This window comes from Cheilinus undulatus, linkage group 21, assembly GCF_018320785.1.
Source record: "Cheilinus undulatus linkage group 21, ASM1832078v1, whole genome shotgun sequence".
Taxonomy (NCBI): Eukaryota; Metazoa; Chordata; class Actinopteri; order Labriformes; family Labridae; genus Cheilinus; species Cheilinus undulatus.
The window spans coordinates 27,081,485-27,105,469 of NC_054885.1; the positions used below are offsets into that span (position 1 = coordinate 27,081,485).

Here is a 23,985-nt window from a genome sequence, read left to right on the forward strand (position 1 = left end):
GTAGGTAGAGATGGGTACGGAATTCGGTACTTTTATAGGCACCGACCGAATTCCGTCGGTACTAACGAGTACCGATTCACGTAAAATCAAACGGTACCATGTTTCGGTGCCTGAACCCATCCTTGTGACTACAAGAGAGTGGAAGAGTAGTCATAATTTTCCATGCCAGACGCAAACGCAGCATTGCACGCAGATGACGTCGGTAGCAGCTAACTGAATCAACAAAACAAGCATGGCTGATCGGCTCCCGCTGTTTCCCGTTTGCCTCCCTCCCTCTTGCTCTCTCGTAGCGAATCCTCACTTTAAACACCATGATTTGTCCGTTTATCATGTGGATATCAACCATGGAAATATGCTAGATAAAGGGATACGTTTGTTCGCTCAGTCACCTAACAGACACTGAATTAAGGCTTGGTGTGGAATGCGTAGTGTGATCGCGTCCTACAAGTTGCTCTCCATCTCTCTAACTTGGCGCAGCTGGCATCGTACAAAGCGCTCTGTCAGAAGCGCTCCTCCTCGCTGCTTATTTCATCGCAGAATGAATCAATTTGCCACTTTCTGTTAACTTTTTGCAGTAAATACAAATATAACGTAACGGCCCCTGTGTGTGCCGTTTATGCCTCTGCGTGGAAGGTCACATGACTGATGAGTGTGGAGCAGACTCTGCTCTTACCAGCGAAAGATGATGTCTTAGTTTTGTTGGAAAAAGTACTGCATGAGGAAAGGAGATGTGCAGTACATGTCGTTCATGGTAGAGGAAGTAGTTTTTTTACTTTCATTTGTAATACTTTTAAAATTTTACAACTTTTATTATTTAGTTAGTTATTTAGACTCCATACTCTATTGTTCATTTGTTTTAAACTTTTTCTCCCTCCATGGACCCCAACACGCATTTTTCCAAGAGGGGAAATTAGAGGAATAGGAGGTAGTGGGCTGGGTTTTAGTTTGTGCAATATAAAGAAAAACACTGGGTAGTTATAGTAGTTTAGGTTTTCCATGTTAGAATAATTTTTTAAAAACACTTTTTTTAAACACTGATATTTGATAGTGTTTTGATACTGAAAATTCATAAGTTTTGAGGTTATATAGCATTTATTAATGCATATTCTTCACGCTCAAAAGTACTGAAAATGGGTACCGTTGTGTACCGTATCGGTTCACAGGTACTGGGAATCGGTACCGTACTGGTTCAAATTCGAAAGGTACCCATCTGTGTGGGAGACACTGCAGTTTATGCATAAAAGTTTTGTGAAGCCTTTGAATATGTCCATCATAAATTTAAACATGCTGGGGTCAAATGGAAAGAAAGGAGCTTAGATATGAGGCTTCATATTGGTAGGGGAAGGAATATACAAGATCACTCTTGGGAAAGAGAGTCGATGGGGGTGGGGCATGATAAAATGGACAGAGGAAAAGACAGGAAGGGGGTGGGGTGATAAAGGTGTAGAGAGTGTGCAAGACCTCAAGCTATTGATGGGGAAAAAGAGGAGGGGTGGAATGAGCAAGCGCGTTGGAGGATGGGAGGGAGGAGTGTGTGGGCTGAAGCTCCACTGAATGAGGAAGCAGCAGAGCCATTTTTACTGTTGAGTAACTGCATGCTGGTTCGTCTGTTACAGAGAGGGTGAGCTACAGGGAATAAAGTGCTCTGATCGGAGCCCTCTCTTCCCTCTTTCGCTTTCTTCTCTCCCTCTGTTCAACTCTTTTTGCGCTGGTGTCCATTTAAGTTTGGGAGGCCCCGAAGAGGACATACAATGGAGCGACGAGCCTGTGGCAACTGGGCCGTTGTACTGCTGAGAGGGGGATGGGGTAGAGAGAGGACCGGTTCACACAGCTAACACAGCCTGCCGGCTGGAGGCTCCCTCAGCCGTTTCTTTCCGCCTTGACCCAATGTTTAGGCTTTTTACTTACTGCCACTCTCAAACTCCATTTGAACTTCACTAAGGAATACTTACTGGGATCTATGGAATTTTAGGATGCATACTGGAGCCCTGGATAATTAATCTCCATGTTTTGAATGGGGAAACGGAAAGCAAACTTCTCTGTAATTCTTTTGTGCCTTTTTTGGCTTTTGGTTTCTGTTTGGCTGTTCATAAATGGATTACAAGATGCATGCCAAGTCAAATGATTTGCTGGATTTTCAAAAACTGGATGCCCTTCTTGAAAAAATCGCACATTCGGTCTCAGTAAAAAGGTAATGTTGTCCATGAGATAAACTTCTACAAAGTTTCCATAAATTTAATGAATGCCAGAGTTTATATTTGTGATGTCATTATACGGAATCACAATAATCTAACTTCACTATTAGAAAAAGCTGAGGAGAAGGTTCATTTAAGGACATCCTGGAATAACATTTCCTAGTCCATCATGTTGTTGGCACTATGTCTAGTTTTATCTGGCCCAATATAACAATCTAGTTTAGCACCCTCTGTGTTGTCTTGAGAATAGTATTGTTATCCAGATTTTAGCCAGAAGCAATACCTCTACCTCCTGATGAGACAGGGGGTGTGGGGGAAGGGGGCACTTCAGAGAAAGAAGGGGGTTGTCTTGCAGTAGTAGTAGTAATGTCTTCTTATTCATTGTAGGGGTTGACTTGCTTATCCTAACTGACGGGAAGTTGAGCCTGAAAGAGCTGGCAGGATTCTTCCCTTTTCCTGCTATAATGGAACTGACTCATAGTTAGTCTATTTGAGTCAGTCTGTGTGCTCATGCACTGACTCACCCAGTCAGTTCTTGTAATCAAGGGGCTTCAGATGTTTGTTTTCTTGTGATAAGTGGAAGGAAACATCAATCCTGTTCTATTTCTCTTTTAAAACTTCTTTGTCCATAAACCCATACAACAAATCAAGATGAAGAAAAGCCCTCTAGACATTGTGTTGTGGCTGGTCTGGTATTGTAAACTAGTACTCTCCTTGTGTTTGCCTATAAAGACATTCAAGTTGCACATACTTTGAGTGGTAACTATTTAACTGATCAGCTTAAGGCCCCGTCCACATGAAGATGAAAACGATATATTACAGTTTTGTTTTGAAAAAGTTTTCTGTAGAGATGGGATCGTTTCAGGAAATATCCACATAAGCCCTGAACTACTGGAAACGCTGTAGTGCATATGCGAAGCCTGTACGTGGCGCTGTATTGCTGCCACGGAAATGCACCAAAAGAGAGAAGAATATCAGAAAACTGACACAAACTTTCTCCTAGTTGCCCATCTGGTCGTTCTGCACATTGGATTTAAGAACATATGGTGTATGTGTTTCATGGTGGTGGTAAAGGAGCATCAGATTTTGCTGTAAAAGCCATAACAAGCACAGTAGCTTCTGCAGCACGAACACAAACCTGCAATCCACCATTGTTGTTCTGGCCAGACCCGTGCAGGTGTCTTGAGAGAGCTATGCTATGTATGACGTAATCATTTCAAGAAAGATACAGTTGCCGTCCACACGGAGACAAAACGGTAGTCGTTTACAGATTTGTGCACTCTGGGACCTGTTTTCAAAAAGTATCATTTACAGTCACCCAAAACGCTGTTTCTGTGTGGATGAAACGCTGATATGACAAAAAACTTTTGTGTATACTCCTGAATTTATCTCTGTGTGGACGGGGCCTTAAAAACAAGTATTTGGAAGCATTTAGATTGAATCCAGACCAGGAAGTCGATTGTTACCATAGAAACCTTGGCAACTGTGTTTTCTTGTGATGTTGCATATTTAGACAAGGCAGAAACATACCAATCACATCATACTACAGGGATATGTTGGAAAACGCTGTGAGTGTGCATCACCTGATACATAGGAATTTGGTTAAGTCATGCAGGCAGTTGCCACAGGCATACTCTCGTGTTGTAGATGATTAGATTGCATCATGATAGGCTGTTAAAACTCAAACTAAAATTGTTTGAAAAAAATTTCAGTGCTCAGCTGCCATAACATAACCATGCACTCGCAGTTATGTAGGGGCTTTCAGAGCCAGCAAAAGTCCAGTTGGAGCAAACTCTTTTGATGTTCAAGAGGGAAGTTGCAGTTGTATTTGAACTGTAAAGCTGGGATGCTGATGCTTTTCTCTGTTACATATTGAATAATTTAGTTATAAAATATGATGCCTCCTTTAACAGCCAATCAGCTAGCAGCTAATGTCAGTTTCACAGATAATACAGAACTATGGAGATTAACACTAACAACTCAATTTAGAGTGGAGCTATAATGAAAAGACATAACACCATATATGCCTTAAATCAACACTTTAACAGGATGTATGGAAAAATCCCTTTGATTCCTGCTACTGTTTTTATTTTAGTTCTTGCTTGGGATCTCCTGCTCAGTCTGTTAAAAGAACAGATCCTTGACAGCTCACTAACTTCACTGACAAGCATATCATGCTCAGATTAATACACTTATTTTTAGCAGTTTGTTGCCATTGGGTTGGGGTTTAGTGTCTCTATCTGACCAGTGGTCTACATATTTGTTGTGGCTGGTATCACTTGCACTACTTGACTCTTTTTGGAAGACACAGAGCATGATGATTAAGCACTATAGGTATTCTGTGAAAGACAGCTCTTTGACTGGCTGTTAACCAGAAAATCCTTAAAGGAATACGTCAACATTTTGGCAAATTCGTCCATTGTTATTATTTCATAGTGTGGTGAATGTGCAGGTCCACGAGAGCGTTTTGGAGTTGCTGGATTGTGTATTTGATGAGTTTGATGAGGGAAAGCAAAAAATACTGTCTGCTAACATAGCGTTAGCTGTGCAGCTGGTATATCGGTCCCCCCAGATCTAGAAACAGCTTGCACTGACAACTAAAGGAAACAAACCTATTACTAAGACTATAGGAATTATGGCAACGGGTGAATTTGCCAAAATGTTGAAGTATCCCTTTAATTCACCCATTTTGGGAAGTTTCTTGACAAATTTTGCCTGCTCTTTTTTTTTTCATTGTACATGAGTTAGTCATAATGCAGCCACCTGGCAAGCATCATCATGCATTCCAGTCATATGAAAATAGGTTCTGGTCTCAATGAAGTTCTGATAACAGTTGCTGATGCTGACTGATAGACGCTTTTTGCTGTAAACATAGTGTTAATTGATGTCCATGGGACGCACTTCTTGTACAGCCCTTCTTTTATGCAATGCTGTTTATACTTTTCATTGATCACTCTACTTCCCAATGGTGTTCCTGCAATCATAGTGAAAGCCTTTTTAATATTATACAATTAAAAAGGATGATAATAACATGATAACATTTTTAGCTTGTACCCATATAGTTTGTGCCCAGTTTTGTTTTTACATTTGACAGAAACTTAAATAACTCTAGCAACAGGAAATAAATGATTTTTATCTGCCGAATCTTGCCCATTTATTTATTGTTGGTAACATTTATTATTAATGCATTTGCTTTTAGGAAAAATGTGCACCATCATTTACCAAAAGCCTCAAGTGGAATCTGATGGCATATCTTGGCCCAATATCAACCCCACCCTCTACATGAATGATTAATAGAGGAGAGGGCACAGAAGTCAGGCCATTACATCTTATCAACCCATTTCATGTTAGAGAGTCTCTGTGATTCCTCAGGGCCAGATTTTCTGGATGTTACATGTGCGCCCCCCACTCAAGTAACCCAAACAGCCCACCTTCAGAGGAACAATGTATCTTAACAGGATGGGACTGTATATAAATAAAATTCTTTATCTTGCTATTAACATAGTACATTTCAAGCCAATTTACTATTAATTACTTAGGTGACATGAATAAATTCTAACTTTTTTGTCTCCATTGCCATTGATTCTTGAGTGAAAAGCCCCTAGGATGGTGCTTTCTTGGTGGCCTTTTGAATGCACCAAGTATGCGGTTCTGTAAATCATAATCATCGTTACTAACACTGATATAGACAGGGTTTGTCTTGCATTGCACAGGTAGAATCACTGTTAAAACGTAGAAAATGTGTAATGATGACATGGTGTGTTTTGGAGAGTTCAGGAAAAGGCTCTCTGGCTTTGTGTCCAGAATGTATACATGACAGTCGTGGTGTAAAGGGAAGTCACTTTGCAGTTAATATTATCAAGTTGTAACCAGAGTGGTCTTGTTTGAAACTTAAAATATTTAGGTAAATTATATGAGTAACCTAATATAATCCGCCCAAGAATTGAAAATCTGAATTTTGGTTTCTGAATATGACCCCCTTTCATTATTTATACTGCTGGTTGCTGTTGTGGAACTAGTGCTTGTTGAAGTCTGCTCCATCTTTTACTTTATATATTTTTGGTTGTAATCCACAAACTCAGCAAACACAATCAACTCTCAGTTTGTTTTATGCAGTCAAAAAATGTGAATTTATTGTTTTTGTATGACTAAACCTGGACTTCTAAGATACAAGAAAACATATTAATCCAACTGAGATCTCTGTTCATTTAATATGTATTAGGGCTGAAAAGATTCCTCGAATTATTCGGATGATTCGATTTTTTAATTTTTGCACATTTTTGTTTGTGAGTTCATCCACCATAATAATCTGACCTTTAAGACCATCCACTGACATGGAAAACACATTTTAAAGGGATAAAGCTGCCTCAGTGACCAGTTGAATCCTGACTGTATTACCACTTTCCCACTAAAATTAGCGTGTAAAAGCAGGTTTTTTAAATGCGGGTAAACCCGCTAACAATTGGCAAGTGTCTGATCACCAGCAGACAAGCTGCGTGGCTGTTTTTTTCCTCTGGTGTGTCAAGCTGATGTCATCACATTGGTATTTGTGTAGCAACAAACATAAAAAGAGGATTGATGTGATCATTTCCAAGAAGCAAATAGTGCAATAAATAAATAAATGAAAGGTCAATAGATTAACTTGTTTTAAAAGGATCTCTCTTTCCAGCTGCGCACAGACAGGACGTACGGCGCTTTATGAGCTAATCCATGAGATTTTAACAGGCTGAAGGAGCTAAATCTGTCCTTGGGAAAAATAAATTCTCAGCGGATATGTTCATTATGACATGGGCATTTTTGTGTTTATATGCGCCGTTAAACTGTGCTGCCATGCTGCGAAACTTCTACCTTTAAACTCCTGCCTTCTTCAGCACATCAGGCTTAAAAGCGCAGCAGACAGAATAAAGGTTCTGTGCAATAACAAAAACAAAAAGGATCTATGAGATCCAAACAGGCAAGTAATATAAAAAAGAATTAAGCTAAAGGTTAATAGATTATATAGTTTGAAAAGGCTCTCTTTCCAGCTGCGTATGGACAAGACACACTGCGCTTTGTAAGATAGGCAGGAGAAATTAAAGGCTGTCTTCGCTAAATCTGTCGGAGGAAAAAAATATTTTTCTCAGCGGATACCTTCATTATAGCATGACTGATCTAGCAAAGCATTTTAGTATTCATGTGCCGTGAAATTACACAGCTGCACGAAGTTGATGACAAGGAGGACTAATCACTCTCATGCACCTGCATGTGAAATAAAGGCGTGATCATGACGACAACAACAAAATACATAAACAGACAACGTGCAGTACTTTCCCTCTTTAATAGACAGATTTATTGCGCTTTAACTTAGATAAATCTCTTTTAAAGTGAGTGACTGTGAGAGCAGTTGCCATACTCACACAACATTTTAGCTATGTTGTTATATAGTTGTATTGTTGTGTCTCGCACAGTCCCTGTGACCTGGCGCTGAATCTCCTCTTCTCCACGGATCAATAGAAGCTCTCTGATCTCGCTGTCTTGCCAGTGCTGTGCCATCTCGCAAATATAAATCTCACACGCTGAGCCCAAAAAACAACAGTGCTCGTCTCTCAGCTGCTGGCGTCTTTTTGTTGCCCCATGCGGGTCTGAATGCCGATTATGCCTATCTTTCCCACTGCCGACGGGAGCCAATTGTTTGTAGGGATGCACCGATACCGATCCTGGTATCGGGTATCGGCCTGATCCAGCCCCTCAAAGCTGGATCAGGTATCGGTGGGAAAGGGCTGATCCGTGGTGCTGATCCAGGCAACCAGCTCTAAGCCTTTTTTACAAGGTTGTTTGCACTATTTTCTCACAGAACTGTCTATTTTCTCACAGAACTATGTTTACAGTATACGGTTAAAAACACTTGTGTAATACAGTTTTGTACTGGAATGTTATCTCTGATGCACTTTCTTTGTTTTTTGCAGCATTACCAGTCTACAGGGTATAAAAGTTAACAATTGAATACTAATTTCTGTAAGTTATGAAGCATTGTTTTTACCAAACTCCTGGTAAACATTTTAACACTTTATAGTTTAAATAAATACCAATTTTAGTAATCTTTATGTACTCATTTTTTTGCCTTTTACCCAAAACAATTACCAGTCTTATCTTACAGTAGGACATGCTGGTTATTCCTTTAACACTGGTATCGGAATCAGTATCGGTATCGGTCGATACCCAAAGCCCAGGCATCAGAATCGTTATCGGGACCAGAAAAGGTGGATCGGTGCATCCCTAATTGTTAGTGTGTTTAAATGGGTCTTCTGGTCAGTGGGAAAGGGGTATATGATGATGAACTTCAACCTATTTAGTCTCTCTCAGTCACTGTCTGTGGCAATCAAGATGTTAGTGCGTTGAATTTAAATAATTCATGAATAAATGTATAATGTGCACACACGGAAGAGAGAGAGAGAGAGAGGGGGGGAAAGCACCAAAACAGGACTTGAATCGTGACGCCTGACGGTTTTCTATAAAACTGTCAGGTAAATCAGAGAAGTTTATGATATGCCCTGAAGTCCGCAGACACAACATGAGCGCTGTCTCACACCAGTGAGTCATGCAGGCAGCGTATGAACCCAGAGATCTGCGCTGGTTTACCGGTGCAGGCATAATGCTATATTTTCCATAAAGCCACAGGCACTGGCTGCATAACACGGGACACATGCCTGTAAACATCACCACGTCAACTTCTCTTCCCTCATGATTTTCACACCTAAAATCATACATGTTACGTTATAGTAACAGCGAAAACAGGTGCGTTGTGCCACATAAATAGCCATCCGTGCAAAACACAGCACACCGTGCAACACATGGCGCGATGTCCAGGTTTGCAGCATGGGGGTATATGGATACAGGACTGATTTAAGTGAAGCCTCAAGGCAGATAATTTGCCTCGAGGAATTTTTTTACTCGAATCGGCTGTCAATTGATTTGTGTTTTTTCATAAATTGCATTTGATGAGTAATTTTTGACAATATACTGAAACATTTACCAGGACTGTTTCTGTTTATGGCAGCTTTTGTTATAGAGACATTTACAAACATGTTGGCCGGAAAGTCACCAGTTAACTTAGTCACTATTAAATCAAAACACAAGGGCTGTCACAGAGGAAAATGTTGGAAAAAGATTTTAAAAACACTTGTGAGGCATCTGGATGCATAAATGCTGGGTGAATCAGCAGGTATATTTCTGGCCTTAGGTGAACCATAGTTATGCTACTATAGCGAGGCAACAATTTGTTGCTTCTTACCATTGTATCTTCCTGCTTTCACAGTAATGGAAATAAGAACACTTCTGCTGCTATGAATGTCTCATTTCACCTTAAAAACTCAGACAGTTTAGTGGACAGCTCATAACTAATCTGCATTTTGAGATTCCAAGCATTCAACTTTTTTACAGTACCAATGTTTATTTCCTTTTCTATCCAGTTCCTTTTTTCTTTAGTTAGCTTAGTAGTTCACCTTAACTGGGGTACTTGAACAGAGAAAGCAGCTAAACTGGAACTTGAAAACTGGATGGTTGGACTTCAGTTAGTCATTTTCTACATGCATTTCTGTACATGTATAAAAATGTTAAAACTGTAAATCACAGATAGGCACTATGGGTTGTTTCCTACCTCTAAGGCCTTGTCCACATGAAGACGAAAACAGTATATTTCCGTTTTGTTTTGAAAAAGTATTCTGTAAACACAGGATCATTTCAGGAAATTTCCGCATAAGCACGGAAGCACTGAAAATGACTGTAAACACTGTAGTATATATGCCAAGCCTGTAAATGGTGCTGTAATGCTGCCATGAAAATGCACCAAAAGGGAAATAATATTACAGAAAAACTGCCACAGACTTTCTCCTAGTTGCCCTTCTAGTTGTTCTCTGCGGTTGATTTAAGAACATATGGTGTATGTTGTTGACCGTGGTGGTAAAGGAGCATCAGATGTGGCTGTAAAAGCCATAATAAGCTCAATAGCTTCTGCAGCACGAATACATCCCTGTAATCTGCCATTGTTGTTTTGGTCCAACAGCGCATGCGGCGTAAGTGAGCTATGCTATGTATGACATAATCCTTTCAGAAAGATGTAGGTGGCTGTCCACACGGAGATGAAGCGGTAAGCGCTTACAGATTTGTTCAGTCTGGGACCCAGTTTCAAAAAGTAGTGTTTTACTGCTTCCCAAAATGCTGTGTGGATGAAACGCTGTTACGTCAAAAAACGTTGGCGTATACTCCTGAATTAGTCTCCGTGTGGATGGGCCCAAGTCATGGTTTCAGAAAGCGCTGGTTTAGCAGTACAATACTAATTTGAATAATGTATCTGAGTCACAATCATCAAGTACATCTTTTTGCATTTGTTTGACTCCTGAATCAAGACATTATAACATTTTAAACATGATTAAAACTGTGATGGATCATGATTATCTAGAATCATTAATAAACTGCATTTGAAAGAATAGTGGCTTGACAGCCATCAAAGATATTCCAATTAGATTAAAAAAAAATACAATAAATAAATGAAATGCTCCTAAAATAAAATAGCATATTCCTAAAAGGATGATTAAATATTTATACTTGAAATGGGGAGTGTTGTTTTGATTAAATTATTTAAATTGGATTACGACCAATGAGCACGTTTCTACTAGAGGTGCTTAATGCAAACAATCTTTTAAATGAGCATTATGCAAGGCATATATTTATATTTTTAGAATCAACAACATAAGCTATAATAGGGCTTATTGATTTGGCTCCTATCAGACCAGGGGTCATTCAATTGCAGAGAGAGGCAAAGAGAGAGCAGTGATCGTTGATCAGGCAAAGTGAGTGCTCGCACTTGCAAAGTGGTGAAACAAAGATAACAGATGGGGATGCACAATATTATCTGCATTATATGCGCAGGCAGATAATAGCTTCAAAAGTTAATTAATGGTATTGGCTGATATGAGACTTTCTGATGATATCTACAGCTGGTGTGTCATCCATACATACGAGCAAAATGTATGAATGAATATACCATATCCACCTTATGTGAGTAAGTGTTAGGTTATGAGGTCTGAAGCTGAAACAAACAACAGACCCCTCACCCTCATCCATTGAACTTTCAAATATATTTTAAGGGCTAAAAAAATGTAGGTCTGAAGTAAAGGTAGCTCATTTCCTTGTACTTGAGAAGAATTTGTTTGTGACGTTATTCCAAGCTCTTGTCTCAAGGGACCACTCTGCAAATCTGTTGTTTAATTAAGAGAATTAATTCTTATGTATATGGATAAGCCTCTTTAAAGAAGGGACACTCTGCTGGTTATCAGGTTGTAACATTGTTGTTTGTAGTTCTTAAAAGAGCTGATGTAGCTTGGTTTTGCTGTAACTGCTATACATTTAGAATATTATGTACATATAATCCAAAGAAATGTATTTGCTTTCCTTAACTAAATGTAAATTTAAAACGAAAAGTTTACATAATTTTTGTATTTTATAGGGGTGTAAATCACCAGTTTCATCCCAATACCATTCGATTTCGATATTTTGGACAACGATAGGATTTTTTTCCAATATCACAAAATTTGCTACAATACGATTTCGATTCGATTCAATATGGGGCCCAGGATAGATATCAGGCGATTTTGTGCAAAAATTTCACAGGTACAGAACAAAAAACAGTTTCTGCAATTAAATTACTGACAGGTCTCTGTATTTAATGAAAATATGTCTTTAACAAAAACAACAAAAACCTGATTACCCCTGATTAAATTTAAATTAGGAACACAACTATGCACATTTGTGTTAATTAAACATGTTGATTTAAAACAGCAAGCATTTTCAGTACCAAACATTTTATTTCCTCACATCCCCAGATCCCTCTAAAGCACCAATAGCTATGGATTTTTTTTTTCTGCAACAATTCTGCAATAATGATCAAAATGTTTGGCCTGTGTTCCCATTTTAGATTTTTTTCTTAAACTTATTTACACACATATGCGGACTTCAACAGATATTTCTGCTCTATATCCGCCCTTCATACTTTACACAGGGGCCTGTTAATGTGGCAGATAGTTCATTTAGTTTATTCACTTTATGAGATTTAAATGAGGTAAAATGTGTGGCATATGATGTTATGTAAGGATTCTTTTTCATTTTTTATTTCTTGAAACCTTGATTTTAATAAATAGAAAGGTTAGAATACTAGAGCAAAGTTTTATTATTAAAGACGTTCCTGTGATGCTTTATAACAAGAGCGAGGGGGTGGGGGTATACAGAGAACAGCTGTCCTGCTTGAACCACGCTAGGTTTGGACAGCTTATATTTTCATAATAAATCTAACATGAGACGGCGATGTGAAATAAGTTTATCAAAGGAGATATGTAGCAGCGGACTTTTTCCTCTCTGTATCTGCGTTCTGCTGCAGACAGCACTCGCTTCCTCAGTTATAAAGAGTGGAGTGTTTTTATCTGTGAACGATCTCATATGGTGGTTATATACAGATAAAGACATAGATGTAGTCGACAAACTAAGGGGAGAGAACCATCCTGCAGTAGTGTGTACCTGAAATATATCCACACAGCAGAGAGCGGAGAGGAGATCCTCTTTCCCTCAGCCGCGAAACTTTAGGCCACGGCTGCTACTTAGTTAGCTTGTGGCTAACTTGTTAAGAGCGCTGCCTGGGGAGGAAACTGTCAACAGGCGTGCGGGGGTAATTTCAAAATAAAAGCGTAGCTTGAAGCATCCATTTAGATCAACGTTTTGACTTTCCATCGATCTGATCAGATCATCAATCAACCAATCGATATATCGATATACATCAATGAATTGTTACACCCCTAGTATTTTATATGTTTAAATGTTGTTTGTAGACCTGTAAATATAAACATATTAATGCTCTTGATTAATCTGGGAAGCTTAACGCGTTAAAAAAGTAACAATACAATTTAATCATATGATTAAGTTTGACCACCACAACTTCCTCTCGTAGTCCTCATACGCAGATGTTTACGTCCCTGGGGTGAAAAGGTTAAAGGCAGGTCAAACACAAATTTCAATTTAAAAAGCTGCCTAATGAAAGTCTGGATGAAACAAAAGTTGTGTGTACATACTGCGGTGATGAACTGTCTTTACTCCGAAAGTACAGTGGGTCTGAGGTACCATCTTAGGGCAAAACGCATCTTTTCTAATGTTAGCAAAGTCGCTAACAACAACACGGGATCAAGCCATAACGCCAGGCTACACCGTCGCAGTCCAGCAGACCTGGATTTGTCCCCAAAACGACAACATCTAAGCTAACTTATGTGATCGCTAATGGGTCGCCAGACTATTGACAGACTACAGAATATTTATCCCACAACTTACTGTCAGAGTAAGACACGTGGGCCTATGTGTGATGAAAACTTTCTTAACATAATTTCAGAATGTTTGCATAGTACCCCTGCATTTAGTCTCTTTCATAGATAAGATCAAATAAACTTAGATTTTTATGAAATTATCCTGTTTTCCCCTTTTTTTCTCATTTTTGATGAAGCGCAAAGTTGTTTTTATACCATAATCAGATTGTGCCATATCAAATCGGACCAAACCGGATCGAATCGACTGAATGGATCTGTATTTTAATAAATCAGCAGCGAACCGAATCTTAGGCTTTGAATCGAGATTCAAATCAAATCTTCTTGAGAAGGAGAGATTCACACCCCTAGTGTCTGATAATCATAACTTTTTTGGTAACAAGTATCAATCATATGTCATTTCACAGAAACATATACTTCTGTTGTGCGTGATATTCATCCATCTGAAGTTAAAGCAACATGTCAGCGTGTATTAGTTTAATCTCACCTTTAACTTGATCATACAGCCTTGGTATGGAAGTTTCACTGTTGTGCGATTAGATTGAATATTTTGGCTCTTAAATACAAAGTAGTTCTCTAGAAAATGTCATTGTCAACATTGTCTTTACTGATGGTACAAGAAATGGAAGATCTTATGCTCATAGCTCGTTTGGAGTTATGGTTCAGCTTTTGAAGAACAAAGCTGGTCAGAGGTGTTGATCTGGCAGCAGCATCTAGGGTAGCTGTTCACTCATCTTTTCTCAGAAATCCAAAATATTTCCTCACAACTGATTAATTTCTGTGAAGAGAGTAAATATCTTTGTTTTCCTTTTTATATCACTTTAAATTTTGCCAGCCATCATCTGCCAGCCATTAGCTTTGTTATGTAGCTTTTTGACATGCAGCTGAGTGAAAACTGTAAGTGTTGCAGTAGGATTTTTCAAAGTAAAAGTTCGTAGTGCTGGGGGTGCAGCAAGACAAGATTTGGGATTACAGGAAGGAGACTCTGAAAAGTGAAAGTGAAGGTCTCTTGCACTGAATGTCATTGCTTACATACGCTTCTGTCTTCCCCAATGACTCCGACATGCATTTCACTGGAGCTTCACATTAGATATTGGATATCCATGCATGCAATAATGTGTCACATCCTCATTACTTCACCTCTCATTGCTACAGTTGAAATAACATTAAAGATAACAGAAGCTGTTATGTAAACCTGAACTATCTTGATATTTTGAAATTATTTCTAACATCTGACTATTACAGACTGAAATGCAAGAAGCTACAAAGTTGAAATAATTGTATATCTCATCCTTTGCCTTTATCTGGAATTATTAACACAATAGATAGTAAAAGAATTCTATCAGTTTAATTTTTCTGTGATCTACAGATTTTTCTCTTAATTGTTTTATGGTCTTTTTTTCTTATATGAGCTGCTTGTTGAGCAGATGTGTGTATGTGCTGCTCTGCCATCTACAGCGTGTGTCAGACAACAAATTAGGATTAGCGACTGTATCTCCAGTTTTAAGAGAGAACAAATTAATCTATGGCAGAGTTTGTTTTACTAAGTTTACCGCTGCAGGGCGCAACGAGCTGTTAGTATCTTAAGGGAACTTTCTTATTGCAATTACTTACAGCTGATAGATGAGTGACAGCCATGGGTGTTGTGAAATGAAACCAGAGATGGAGACATGTTAAAGCAGCATTTATATCAAAGGAATAGAGTAAACATCATCACTTCATGCACTACTTAAACGCTGTATCCCTCTCATTCCGTCTCTTCTGCACAGGTATTTATTAGCAGCACACACATTTATTTCAGGGCTGATGGTTCTGTCTGTGGTTCACCTGGTACCTCTGCCAAGGAGGTTATGTGATCCGGTGGGTTGGTTTGTTTGTTTTTTCGTTTGTTAGTTTGTTAGCAACATAACTCAAAAAGTCATGGATGGATTTTCATGAATTTTTCAGGAAATGTCAGAAATGGCATTAGGAAGAACTGGTTAGATTTTGGGACTGATCTGGATCACCATCTGGATCCAGGAATTTTTTAAAGGATTCTGCAAAATCCACAGATGAGTGACAAGCATGGGCATGTGGATTTTACCTTCCCAAGATGATTTGATTGAATTTTTGATTGAGAGGCTATGATTTGATTCACTTGCAATTCATTAAAATACCGAACAATTCAATTAATTCCAATTTTGTTTCCATCTGATGACAATTTGTTAAATCCCATCAACTTTTTGTTTTATATAACTGAGAAAAATTACTCCCAACATGGAAAACCTAAACTACTATAACTACCCAGCGTTTTTCTTTATATTGCACAAATTAAAACCCAGCCCACTACCTCCTATTCCTCTAATTTCCCCTCTTGGAAAAATGTGTGTTGGGGTCCATGGAGGGAGAAAAAGTTTAAAACAAATGAATAATAGAGTATGAAGTCAAAATAACTAACTAAATAAATAAAAGGTATAAAATTTTACTGATTAAAGTATTACAAATGAAAGTAAACAAGATACTTCCTCTACCATGAACTTCATGTACTGCACATCTTCTTTCCTCATGCAGTTCTTTTTCCAACAAAACCAAGATGTCATCTTTCCCTGGTAAGAGCAGAGTCTGCTCCTCACTCATCAATCGTGACCATTCACGCAGAAGCATAAACATCACATACAGGGTCTGTTACGTTATATTTGTATATTTGTACAGCGGGAGCCGATAAGTCAAGCTTGTTTTATGGATTCAGCTAGCTGCCACCGACGTCATTACTCACGTGTGTGCAATGCTGTGTTCACGTCCGGCATGGAAAATTGACTACTCTTCCACTCTCTTGCAGCCACAAGGATGCGTTTAGGTACCGAAACATGGTACCGTTTGATTTTACGTGAATCGGTACTCGGTAGTACCAACAGAATTCGGTCGGTGCCTAAAAATGTACCGAATTCGGTACCCATCCCTAGTACCAACATGACATGTACATTTTTAACAGGTACACCTTTTTGCTGCTACATTTGTGACTCTTTCTGTGAAAATTAGGCTTTGTTTTTGCCTTTTATATTTTGATATGAGTTGCTTATCTGTGCTCATCTAGTGGCATATAGCCTAATACTTTTGAGTTCTGTCTTTGACTAAGACAAATACACTTCTGAAATGTGTTTGCATTGTTGCCGCCCAAGCAAATCGGAGACAAATCATTGTCTCTGCATGCAACAGTAGACAAAGTATTTATTCTTTTTTTTTTCCAAATCCTCTTTTCATTGGATTAACAGAATCACACAATTAGCCATATGGGAAATAGACAATTAAAATAATGCAGGCGATGCAGCGAAAACCTTCATAGGAGATGTGACTTGTCTTCTGCTTCGTGTGCTAAGGGTTTTTTGGTTTTCATGACTTGTTGACAACAAAGCAGAATAAAAGTCTGCCCTCCTATTTTTGGCTACATGATCTGTCCTTTAATCAAAAGTGAATCAGACATCTCAGATCTGTTCGTGGCTTTGTCATCCTAAACTTTGCATTCAAGTCAGAAGCTTCCTCAACCTCAGAAGGCTTAAGGAACTGCAGGCAGGGACCACCAGCTCATATTGTGCTGCAACCTCGATGACTGTTATATTAAATCACTTTTTTTGGTTTTGAAACTAACTGGTAGTTTGTTCTGACAACTTCATAACGTTAAAACTATTTGTTAATGCATTTATGCAGAGGTTTGAACTTAAAACTCAGGTGTTCTTTTTACCTTATGATGACTCAGTTACCCACTGACTTTGATCAACTTACCCCTTCCTTGCCTGCGGTAAGTTGATCCACAGGAGTTGTTTTATGGGGAGGTCATATTTTCAGACGGCTTTCTTATAGATTCATGATGATAATTTCATTTGATAGCAGAGATCTTGAAATAAAAGTTCATGTTTTCACAGTACTTCTGTCTTCCCTGACCTTGAGAACAGTATAATTAAGAATTGGCTCATCTTACCCCATTCTCCCCCATGTGAATGATAAGCAGGACAGCCTCAGTGAACCTGTTTTTAATGTTTAAGTCAGTGCATCAACTCATATTCATATTCATATATATTCATATTACATTCCCAGTAGTCCAGGGCTCTGTAGGCAGTTGCACTGGGATCTTTGACGTGAACATCACTTATCCGATTCAGATCAGTTTATCTTTACACCACCAATGATAGCAATATATGACAAATTAGCTATAATAGATTTGAAAGAAAACTGAGTGCTACAATATTAGCATTAGCAAATATGATGATAATGAAATGGAGAGGACTATAATTGATATTTAAAGCATTTAAAGCAGAGCTGCTCTTGAATTCAATTTATGTATCATCATTAGATGATAATAGATGTAAGGATGATGTTAATAGATGAAGCAGTTTACAGCCAATATAGTGGCTGTACAATTTGGCAGTCTATATCGTGTATCAGCAGAAAATATTGATAAAATATTGATGCGTACCATCAGGTATAACTGCTTGCCCGAAGCACCACACACTCAAGGGGGCCTGTTGTGAGCCCTGAACAATTGGAATGAAGCCCCTAACATTAGAAAACTACTAGACTGTCTTAACTTCTAGCACAAGAGACAATCGGTGTTTTTGACGATTAAAAAATTGGTATCTGCTTAAATGCTTAAGTAGTTAAATGACCTAATGATTAAGTCCGGTCAAACCATAAGATTTTATGTCTTGACTTTAAGCAACCAAGATACAATGGTTATGATGACAAACTACTTTTACTTTCTTTTGTTTTTCTTTTATTGTGCAATGCAAACCAGTTGACTATTGTAATAACTATATTCTTAGATAATTTTCTGCCTAGTACATGTAGTCGAACCTGAGTCAGATCATGATCTCAATATTGACAACTTGACAACTCAATAGTCTTACTTTCAACGCTTGTAGTTACTTGTTACAGCCATTGACGTTGTGTGTGCTGGGCCTAGACAGCCTCTGTGCTTGTTTGTTTGTCTTATTTGTGGGTTGTTTTTGCTTCCAGCCACTCAAGTACCAAATGTGTTGCTAGTACTTTTTCCTTTCAGTAGTTGTCATGTAACATATTGGTCAGCTAGTCACATTCTCCACTATGTTTAAGTGCCTTGGGGAGGCCAAGACAAGGATCATGTGGTATGCAGACTGTTTGCCTCTTCTCAGAAAGTGACTCATTAAGTATGAGACTAGTCACAGATCTATACAGTGGTGTGTGTTTTATCTTTCAGACCCTTTTGTGGGGGAGGATTTCAGTATGCAGAACTGCAAGACTGGCTTGTTTCTTTAAGAAGCTTGAAAACACCACCTCATGATTAGTGCACTATGCACATATCTATTACATTTTTGTTCCCCTTTTTTCTCCTCATACGTTTCTGGATTATTATTTGGTCATGTGGTTGTCTTAACAACGTTTACCTGAGTATCATGAATATGATGTCCCTGGGTGCCTAAGCTACCAGATGATGCTAAACTTCCCACAAAACCTTTTTTAATGTTTGCCCTCATCCCAAAACAGACCCTTATCCTGAGATAGAATGGGAAGACAAAGATCTACTAAAACACATTTACACATAACCTGTTTTAGCATTGTCAAGGTATGTTTAGAGGTAATTCTTGAATGGTCTTTGAAAAGGTTTTCAATCATGCTTGAAGGAACATGGTTCAACGGATGATTTTTTTCTTTTATTTTGGGCTATAAAATGTGTTGTAGAATTTTCTTGTGAGTTTTCAGTGAAGTTGGATATATTTTAATACAGTTTGGACTTTGCATTGTTATGAAATTTTTATAAATCTGTTTCTGCCATGACTCATTTATAAATTTAGTAGTAAGCCTGGTTAGTTAATTTAGATTTCGATTTAAATTTAAATTGCAATAGATGCAATATTTCTTTGACCTAAAATGTCTTTCAAAATACCAATTTAATACTTTTATGCAGCAGATGTTCTGCTCCCCACATGCAAACATTCAAGTGTCAGTTTTTAGATGAGTTAATTATAAGGAATCCCTATTTATTTTTGTATCTTTTTTTTTAACTCAGAATGAGAATGATGGAAATTTTCATCCTCTTCAATACAAAAATGAGTATGAGTCAAGATAATCACAATAAGTTATTTTTTTCTAGATCGTTAGCACTAGTTTAATCTATCTAATATTGCTTTGATATAATATAGAATTTGAAGGCAAATCAATGCATAGTGGGGCCTACCAACATCTGGATTACTGTAAAGTAGAGCTGGGCAACCAATTAATTGATTTTCAATTTCGATCACAATTTTGGCTTCTAAATATCATAAAAACAAGATAATTTTGATCAAACGATTATTGGGCCACATGTACTTGTTCTGTTCCTGTTTTTATTCATTTGATTATCATTTTTACAATAATTGAGCAGCCCTAGTATAATGTATCCCACTACTTTTCCTACCTAAGACAAAATGAGAGGTTCATTGTATAGAAATAAAAACATGGAAGGATGAGGGGCCAAATAATTGCCCAGTATTATTTTCTGTACTAGGATCCCTGAGTGCAGTACGTCACAAATGGCAATGGGTGTTCTTGAATTAATGATTTGTGTTGTTTGGCTACGTCAAAAGCCTATAGTATATTGCTTTGAACTGTAAAGTGGGCTGTCATTGTCCCTTTAACCCTTACTCTGCTACGCATATCAAACCTGGAAGAGAGGTTTGTGGCAATGCATTTGTCCAAAACTTCTAAATAACAATTTAAATTTACTTCCAAGCCTGCAAAATTGTACAGGGTCCATGTAGTGCACATGTCTGAACAGAGTGAGACTGGGTAAGAAGGGATACAAATAAATTATTAGTTTATTTCATATAGCACTCAATTTATGCCACAAGTCGTTTTTCCTTGAACAAACTAATTTAAAAGTGTGAGGTATGAGGGGTTTGTAGTTGTTGAAATACAGCAAATTATATAATCTTAACAGCAACACTGTTTATTAGAACCATCTTTTGTGATATGAATGCTTCTGGATTTTTGGTTCCTTCCCTTCTTAATTCCTTGTACTAGCAGGACCTCAAATTTTTTCTCTGTAACAGTTTGCTGAAATCCATTCTGAGTGCCTTTTTGTGGTTAACATTCTCAGTTCTTTTATTATATTTTCATCTAATTTATGTAACATTATTTTAAACATGATCAGGCCTAAGTCGCCATGTTTGCATTCTCCATGTTTCCGCAGAAATCAGATTTGTTACTATGATCATGGAGTCAGAAAGCCTTTGGTATTACAATAAACTAGGGTAGTTTTGGCAAAGTACTAGTTACACAAGTTAAACCTAAAATTTATTTTCAAATTTAGACATCTAAACTTGTTTGCCTATTATCTATCATGTTATCAACATGGAAACTTTTGAGATAATTTTACAGAAGATTGTGCCCACTCTTTAGACATGATAATGACGATGTTCAATTTTCTCCATTCAGAGAGTCCAGTGAGGAGTGCAATGGGATCAGCCGTGCTCTGTCAGTGGAGTCTGTGCCGGGGCCAAGACTGAACTGGTGTCCTGCCAACACCACTACCCCTGCCCCTGCTCCAGCTCCCGCTCCGGGGCCCGAGCCCACGCCCAATTCTGCCAGAATGGGGGACGGCGTGGATGCAGCACAGATGTCGGGCAGCAGCAGCAGCCAGGGGCAGGCCCAGCTATTTAGCAACCCCCCACCCCCAGAGTATACTGATCCCAGCAGGCCAAAGCGCCAGACCAATCAGCTGCAATACCTGCTCAAGATGGTGGTGAAAGGCCTCTGGAAGCACCAGTTTGCCTGGCCCTTTCATGCACCAGTGGATGCAATAAAACTTAACTTGCCTGTGAGTACAAGCTTTGTCTGTATGTGGATGGTGTTGCATACCTCCAAACCGTCAACAGGTTAAATGTCACCTTCATGTTTGTCACCCGGCAATATGAAGCTACACATCAATGCTTAATAAATTTAAATTTCTTCAATGCAATGATGTAGTTTAAGTGTGAAAATATACCCCTCCTATCCTCATTTTTAATGAACATGCAGCTGTACATTGTCAGATTTCCACACATGTTGTCAGTGTGTCTCTGATATTCTTCTTTTAGAGTTGAATGGCCAAGTCAGTTTGAACATTAGTAGACCTGCCTTTGACCAAAGGATATGCTTATGTATTGAAAAAATTGGCTCCAGAGAGTGTGGATAAACACTGACATTCAATTCTTAAAAACACTTTAAAACCTGTTTTTGTCCCACTTCCATTACATATTGTTTTTACCTAATTAAGTAAAAACAATATGTAAAAACTGTGAAAAAAAGCTCAAATTAACCACAATCTTATGCCATACCATATATCAATTATTGTACAACTATCCACAACAGCATTGTAAAATTGATAAAAACATATGTCTTAAGTTTCTTCAACTTTCAGTTTTATTATTGTATCCATTCAAGAGTTAAACTCCGTTTGAGGCTGATGCATTAGGTTGTCTTCTTTTAATATCCTCCCTCCATGCCTGTCACAGCTTCAAAGAAACACATAAATTTACCACAAAAAGTGAAGAAATTTGTGTTTAGTAGATTATTTCTTTGTTGTAACAATGCTTCTTGGCAACAAATCTTATACTGTAAGAAAACCGACTTATTTCCCTTTTAAATGGTGCCATATTTGTAAGGAATATTCATTTGTGGGATTGGGCAGTAGAGCTGGGTATGCAGGTTGCAACCATAAAAAATTTGCCAAATCTTATCTGCCAGTGCAAAACAACTTATCATGCCATTGACTCTTGTTAGGTGTTGTTTGGTGGGTTGGTTATTAAAGTCTGAAGAAATAAGACATATTGGCAATTTAAAAACAGCCACAACAGCCCCACAAAATGTTGGTTGCACAATGGGATACCAAACCAAAGCAGCGTGTGACCAGGCTGACGAACATCATGTGGAGGAGGTGTCAGGCTGTTGTGGCTGTGTATAGTTTTACCACACACTACTGAGGCTCCTGTTTGTCAAATGAATAAACTGATAAATTGCCAATATGTCTTATTTCTTCAGACTTAAGTCATCCAGTCGACCAAACAAGAGTCAATGGCAGAAAAAGCCGTTTTGCGCTTGCAGTTTTTTCATGGGTGCAATCCACATCCTCAGTTCTGCTGCTCATCCCACAAATGAATATTCCTTAAAAATGTGGCACCATTTAAAAGGGAAATAAGCCGGATGTTTAACAGTATAAGATTTATTGCCAAGAACCATTGTTGCAACAATGAAATGATCCTCCAAACACAAATTTCTAAACTAAGTTTACTCATACAGTGATGCGTTAAGGTGGATCCAAATTTAACAAGAAATGCTATTGATGCAGCCTCATGCAGAGAACAGAGGTGCAGACGTGTTTGTGTATGTGTCTGTTGTACTGAAAGAAAGCAACATGATCAGATTAAAGTAGCTTACACATCAACTCTCAACAAGGTGAAGAACAGAATAAGAATAAAACATCGTAGTTTGAAATCAGAAATTACAAAAAGGGTTAGCAGTAAGGCTATTTGTAAAAGAATGCTTGATGTGTGACTGATTTTGATATATTCATCACAAATCTTGTAATTAAGTGCTTTTATTCATTGAAAGCAAAATTTTTCAAACCTATAATTATAACTGTTATTTAACCTTCCCAGGACTACTACACAATTATCAAGAAACCAATGGACTTGGGAACAATCAAGAAAAGGCTAGAGAACAGTTACTACAGGAATGCCCAAGAATGTATTGAAGACTTCAACCAGATGTTTTCTAACTGCTACATATACAACAAGGTAACCATTTTATACTTTTCCCCACAACCTTAAAATGCTAAGGATTATGAGATTTCTCTGAGTGTTCTGAAAGTATTTGTCTCCCTCTCTTAGCCTGGAGATGACATTGTTTTAATGGCTGAGACTTTGGAAAAGGCTTTCCTTCAAAAGATCACAGAAATGCCTGAGGAGGAAACAGAGATAGTTGTCATGACAGGGAAAGGACGTGGCAGGGGCAGAAGGGATGCAGGTATGTTGTCATACAATCATACTATCCCTGTCACCTCAAATTGTTCTAGGAGCCTTTTCTTGATAAATGGTATGTTTATCCAAGTGTGTTGTTCTCTCTTGTAGGTCTGAACTTAAAACCAGGGGCCATCATTGATACATCGTCCACGACTCCTCAAACACGCGGTCTGTCAAATCTTTCAGCAGCATCCCAGAACAGAGCACCAGCGCAGGGCCCGCCTTCTCTACCTCCCCAGCCTTTGATGCAGGCCATGCCAACCCTTGTGCCCCCAACGTTATCCAGCCATGCACCACAGCTTGGAGCTCCCTACTCCCTGAGCCAATCAGATTGTGCTCCTCAAGTTCCCATCATGACTTCTGTGCCTCCCCCTGCTCAGACCACCCTTCCCCCAGCATCAATCCAGAGCCCTGCCCCCATGCTGCAGAACCCTATAACTATGACCAAAGTGAGTATAACTG

At 38.4% G+C, this 23,985-nt stretch overlaps 1 protein-coding gene across 2 annotated transcripts in view; it reads left to right on the plus strand.

Annotated features, from left to right (window-relative positions):
• brd4 (bromodomain containing 4) overlaps positions 1-23,985 on the plus strand; it is a 50,464-nt gene that overhangs the window by 12,468 nt on the left and 14,011 nt on the right. The window contains exons 1-5 of one of the 2 annotated variants that reach the window (XM_041816840.1): positions 1,598-2,191; positions 20,960-21,341; positions 23,161-23,298; positions 23,392-23,527; positions 23,632-23,972. In XM_041816840.1, coding sequence (XP_041672774.1) covers positions 2,094-2,191; positions 20,960-21,341; positions 23,161-23,298; positions 23,392-23,527; positions 23,632-23,972 — 1,095 coding nt within the window. In that variant the 5' untranslated portion in view covers positions 1,598-2,093. Of the gene's footprint in view, positions 1-1,597; positions 2,192-20,959; positions 21,342-23,160; positions 23,299-23,391; positions 23,528-23,631; positions 23,973-23,985 lie in introns of those variants that run through there. The other variant, XM_041816841.1, reaches the window with a different exon arrangement.